This window comes from Etheostoma spectabile, unplaced genomic scaffold (assembly GCF_008692095.1).
Source record: "Etheostoma spectabile isolate EspeVRDwgs_2016 unplaced genomic scaffold, UIUC_Espe_1.0 scaffold333, whole genome shotgun sequence".
Taxonomy (NCBI): domain Eukaryota; kingdom Metazoa; phylum Chordata; class Actinopteri; order Perciformes; family Percidae; genus Etheostoma; species Etheostoma spectabile.
The window spans coordinates 353203-359422 of NW_022605586.1; the positions used below are offsets into that span (position 1 = coordinate 353203).

The 6220-nt window shown below is 45.5% G+C and overlaps 1 protein-coding gene across 1 annotated transcript in view; it reads left to right on the forward strand.

The window, feature by feature from the left end:
- The window catches only part of nek5 (NIMA related kinase 5), a 202024-nt gene that overhangs the window by 150848 nt on the left and 44956 nt on the right, over window positions 1–6220 (forward strand). Inside the window, exons 16-21 of the mRNA XM_032511198.1 lie at window positions 880–987; window positions 3166–3246; window positions 3678–3779; window positions 4144–4224; window positions 5597–5722; window positions 5984–6161. Of these exons, the coding sequence (XP_032367089.1) occupies window positions 880–987; window positions 3166–3246; window positions 3678–3779; window positions 4144–4224; window positions 5597–5722; window positions 5984–6161 (676 nt within the window). The remainder of the gene's footprint in view (window positions 1–879; window positions 988–3165; window positions 3247–3677; window positions 3780–4143; window positions 4225–5596; window positions 5723–5983; window positions 6162–6220) is intronic.

Below are 6220 nucleotides of genomic sequence, written 5' to 3' on the forward strand. Positions count from 1 at the left end.
TTGTCTTGACCAGGACCACACCCCTAAAAAAGTCCCTGGTACCTGCTAACAGGTACTTTTTGTAGTAGTAGTAGTAGTAGTAGTTTGTAGTGTAGTACCTTTTTGTAGAGGCTCCAAGATGCTGAGGAGATACCAAAAGGTGACCTGAAAACCTGCAGACTGCTGATTGGTCGGAGAGAATCGCCTCTACTCACTGGGGGGGTTGTCCTGCCGTGTCAAAAACGGACACTTTTGTCCCTTTTTCACTAACACCACCTTATTACCACTAGTTTTGCTACTTTTTGGAATTCATGGTCAATAACCCTCATTTATATAGAATTATACCTAATATCTGAGTTAAAAAAGCAGAAATTATGTATTATTTTGACCAATAGTTACGATCAGAAGAATGAAAATGATTAATTGTATTTGCAAAGAGCGTTGTATGGAATCCATTAAAATGTCTTCCACAGGAGACTCAAACCTTAGACTTCTGTTTATTCATCCTTTTGGAATGACTCCCGCAAGGAAATTGAAATTGAAGCAGCAATTTTCGCTAAGAAAAATACAGTATAGATAGAAAAAAAGACACTATGAAGACAACAATAATAATAATAATAATAATAATAACAGTAACAACAATAAAACCTTTGGCTATAAAATATATTACCATAAATTATTAGTCAAGTTTCAAGTGTCCAGGTATTTATGTGAGTCCAGGTATATGTGTGTATGTACTGTCCTCTTTACCCTATTTAACCTATTTACCTGAAAACATCCGTCTTTCTGATTGGCTGTCGTAGAGACATGCAGGAAGAACTCTACGTAAACAGAGACGGCTCATGTAGACGGAGCTGATTAAAAGAAAACATTCTGTTAACTTTCCTCTCTGACCCTCAGGGTCTGCGTCCGTGTACGGCTGAGCGCAACAGGAAGCCTGGCGGTCAGGAGCAGGAAGTGGGACAACCCCAACATGCACCTCAGGACAGGAGGCAGGAGGGACAGCAGGTAGGACACACAGAAGACACGCCAGACAGTATAGTGATGGGACAGCAGATAGGACACACAGGAGACACACCAGACATCATAGTGAAGGGGCAGCAGGTAGGACACACAGGAGACACACCTGACATCATAGTGAAGGGAAAGCAGGTAGGACACACAGGAGACACGCCTGACATCATAGTGAAGGGAAAGCAGGTAGGACACACAGGAGACACGCCTGACATCATAGTGAAAAGAAAGCAGGTAGAACACACAGGAGACACGCCTGACATCGAGGAAGGGAAAGCAGGTAGGACACACAGGAGACACGCCAGACATCATAGTGATGGGACGGCAGGTAGGACACATGGGAGACACACCAGACATCATAGTGAAGGGACATTAGGTAGGACACACAGGAGACACACAGGAGGCACACCAGACATCATAGCAAAGGGACAGCAGGTAGGACACACAGGAGAAACACCAGACATCATAGTGAAGGGACAGCAGGTAGGACACACACGAGACACTCCAGACATTATAGTGAAGGGACAGCAGGTAGGAGACACGCCAGACATCATAGTAAAGTGACAGCAAGTAGGACACACAGGAGACAGGCCAGACATCATAGTGAAGGGACAGCAGGTAGGACACACAGAAGACATGCCAGACATCGTAGTGAAGGGACAGTAGGTAGGACGGACAGGAGACACACCAGACATCGTAGTTATAGGACAGCAGGTAGGACACACAGGAGACATGCCAGACATCGTAGAGAAAGGACAGTAGGTAGGACACACAGGAGACACACCAGACATTATAGTGAAGGGACATCAGGTAGAACACACAGGAGACACACAGGAGACACACCAGACATCATAGTGAAGAGACATTAGGTAGGATACACAGGAGACACGCCAGACATCGTAGTGATGCGACAACAGGTAGGACACACAGGAGACACGCCACACATCATAGAGAAGGGACAGCAGGTAGGACACACACGAGACACGCCAGACATCATAGTAAAGTGACAGCAAGTAGGACACACAGGAGACAGGCCAGACATCGTAGTGAAGGGACAGCAAATAGGACACACAGGAGACAACCAGACATCATAGTGAAGGGACAGCAGGTAGGGCACACAGGAGACAGACAGGAGACACACCAGACATTGTAGTGAAGGGACAGCAAGTAGGACACACAGGAGACAGGCCAGACATCATAGTGAAGGGACAGAAAATAGGACACAGAGTAGACCGGCCAGACATCGCAGTGAAGGGACAGCAGGTAGGACACTCTGCAGTCAGCCTCATTAATAGTGCATTCCCGTCATTCACACTGTCCTGACGTGTTGTTACGTAATGTGTGTAAAAACAGTGTAATGTGTTGTTATCAAACAAAATGTCTAACAATGGCTTCCCTGGAAAAAGCTAAATCCGACTCGTTAAATAAAACGCAGTGGACTCGGTTGTCGTCTTTCCCAGATCACTGACATTGGCTGCATCTCATGGCCCTTATTAATAGCTCCTCAACTCCTCGGCCCTCCTTATTTCTGCTCTGAGGTGCAAGGAGCGAGCATTGAGGAGAAATCATCGAGGAGGAATCTTTGAAGAGGGAGCATCAAAGATGGATCATCGCGGAGGGATCATCGAGGAGGGACCATCGAGGAAGGAGCATCAAAGAGGGATCATTGAGGAGGGACCATCTAGGAGGGAGCATCAAGGAGGGATCATCGAGGAGGGACCATCTAGGAGGGAGCATCAAGGAGGGATCATCGAAGAGGGACCATCTAGGAGGGAGCATCAAGGAGGGATCATCGAGGAGCAATAGGCGAGGATACAGAGAGCATCTTTCCTGGAAGCTGTGCAGCTGAAGGAGGTGCTAACTCCGCCCAAACAGCTGACAAATACATGTGACGCTTCAGAGGAAAGGACATATCTTTCTCTAAAACAGCTTGTTTGCTTGTTGCCTATCTCTTCCGCTAATTTCTTCCTTGCGTCTCTCCCGCTCGGTGGGAGGGACTAAGAAGGGAGGCAAGTGGAGAAATAGAGGAGGCAATTTAAGGGTCATGAGATGCAACGATTGACTCTTGAGGCAAAAAGTAGCTACATACATCATACTAAAGTACTGCATTTGGAAAAATGTGAAATACTTATTTGTGTGTGTGTGTGTGTGTGTGTGTGTGTGTGTGTGCAGGAATACATGCGTCAGCTGGATGTTATCAGACAGCAGTATCACCAGGAGATGAGACAGATGAGGCTGAGAGCTGAGATACAGGTACATAATCTTTGTTTCTCTTCAGGCTCCAGCACAGCGGTCAGGGTTGAAATGTCTCATTTGACAGTTTCTGCATCCTACCCCCCACCCCCCAGCCTTTTTTCAATCCTTTAATCTGTTTCAAGGCAGCTGGCAGATGAGCTGTGCAAGGATTTGTCTGTTTGATCCTGTGTGAAGACATTACAGTACTGAACTGTACACAAACTGTTAGGGTTTGTGACCAAATTAAAAGGCCTTTATGACCTATGTTGGTCACATGTTGATCATTTTAAATGCATATTGCCATGTAAAATGGATGGATTAGTTAGAGTTAAAGTAAAGAGGAACACAGTGCATATTTCTTCCCCCACCTGTTCTTGTAATGTTAATCCAGTCTGTTTTATTGATTTATTAAAACAGTGTAAAACATTACTATATTTTCATTTCAACAGCCTCAGCCACAACACAAACAAGGCACATTTGTGGTGGAGAAAGTCAGAGACCCAGAGCCTTCTGCAGACAGCAAAGAGGAGCAAAGAGCTCCTCCTGCACAGGTAAAGACTGATGTTTGTTTCCAATAACTTGTGGGTAGAAAACTCAATTTAACGTTACTGAGTGAATAGGGACGAGGAACAACTGGATCTACTCTCATCTCATCATCATCTAAAATGAATGTTTGATGCACATTTTGATTACAGCTTGGAGAGCCACACCACAAAAATCAGTCAGTCCGACTGGCAGGAACATGAGGCTGTTCCCAACACTAGATTTGGTTTTTCAAAGACGCAAAGCAACGCAGCACAGAAAATAAGCTCAGCAGAGACCACAGACAGGTCCGTGTTTAGCTTTAGAGATAAAACAAGCAGCCAGCATTAGTCTCTAACAGCTTGTCCTTCCTGTCTCGTTCTACTGCTGCAGGACATGGAGGCAGCTCTGAGGAAGATCAGAGAGGAGAACAGAGAACAGAGGAGAGCACTGGAGAGAAAACACAAAGACAAGGTGACTAAACTGGACATTAGACATGTCTTTGAGGTTGCTATCACAGCTTTTATTACTAATTCTACTGCTCGTTATCTTTTTTATCCGTGTGATTTGCTGAGAGCGTTGCACCCACACGTGATGTGTGTTTAAAGAGTCATTACATTCCTCTATGGAGGCCCAAAGCAACCATACAACTTTTTCAAGCTGAAGTTTAAATATGGTAGCCTGACGAACCAGACCCACATCCAGATGTTAGGTCTGGGAGCTCCCCATTGGCTGGGCTCAATCCGAGGTGCGGGATTGATGTTGTCTTTCATATTCCCTCTGCACTCAATAGGACAGCACTACAACCCACCAGAGCAATGCTGGTTGATAGATTCAACTTTAACCTCCGAACACATCTTCCTTTTTTAAGAATGACTTCAGAGCTTAACTCCAAGTCTTCTAGAGTCGATTGGACAGACTGCTGTCCTCCAGCAGCAGTGGCCATCTTCTTTGTTTTCAAGTAGTATTATTATTAAAGAGTAATATTAAAAAGAAGCTGCAACAAGAGTTTGTGGGCTGTACTACTCCAAATTAACGTCTAAACACTGTCTACCTGCAAGAAAGAAACTTATAAGCTCAGCTTATAACCTTCAATAGCATAGCGCTAATGTTAGCTTAATTAAGCTAAACACGTACCTTCATAATCAATCAATCAAACTTTATTTTTAAAGCACATTTAAAACAACCATGTTGACCAAAGTGCTGTACATTTACATGAAACAATAATAATAATAATAATAATAATGTATCCTTTATTAGTCCCGCAAGGGGAAATTACAATTAACACTCTGTTGTTATTACACACATCACACACAGGCCTGAACTACACACACATGCACAGTACCCATACATGCACTAATGGAGAGATGTCAGTGTGTGTGTGTGTGGGGGGGGGGGGCTGCGCATGGAAAGGCGCCCCGAGCAGTTGGGGGTTCAATGCCTTGCCCAAGAGTACCTTGGCAGTGCCCAGGAGGTGAACTGGCATCTCTCCAGCTACCAGTCCACCACCAGAAGCATTTACAGCACAACGGAGGTTATCTGACGTCACGTGAAAAAGGGTCAATTCACTCAGAACCGTTGCAACTCTGCCATCATTCCGTTAAGCCCCGCTCACAGAGCCTATACACGATGTGATTGGCCGGACCAGAATTTCTTTTTTCCAGCGGAGAGTTGCTAGACTGATGCTGGCTGCAGATTACAGTTGGTGCCGCTAGGGAGCGTCCAGATTTCTAGGCTATGAATCTGGTTCTTTACAAGGTAACAGCTGTCAGTCAGACGAAGAGATGGATGGACAAACCTGACAGAAAAGATGAGAGTTTGATGGTTTTGTTTGTTGTTTCTGCAGAAAGGAGTTATGTTTGAGATCTGGTTAGATGAGGAAGGGATGAAAGGGGACGAAGAGAAGGAGAAAGAGGAGGGAAGCGAGGAAGAGAAGAAGAAAGATGGCGATGGAAGACAAACAGGGGAGGAGGTAAGTGACAGTTCTCTTTATCTTTCCTTCACACCTCCTCTGTCTCTCTCTCCCTCCATCTCTCTCTCTCCCGACTTCTCTCTCTTAAGCTCTCTTCCTCTCTCCCTCTCTCCCTACTTCTCTCTCTCCCTCTCTCTCCCTCTGTCTCTGTCTCTCTGTCTCTCTCTCTTTCTGTTTCTCTCTCTGTTTCTCTCTCTCTCTGTCTGTCTCTCTGTCTCACTCTGTATCTGTCTCTCTGTCTCTCTCTCTCTCTCCGAACAGGAAGTGGACCCTCTGAACCAGACTCTGAGCTTCCAGGAGGCGGAGGAGTTGAAGCTCAGGGATTGGTCGGAAGTGAGGAGGGGGTGGAGCCAGAGGACTCCTCAGACTCTGCTGGACGGACTCGCCAACATGGACGTCAACTCTGTCTACAACACCGCTGAGGTCGGGGGTGAACAAGGTGTGTTGGTAGACGTGATCCATTTTGTCTAGAAAAACTTTGTTGTTGCTTGAATGTTG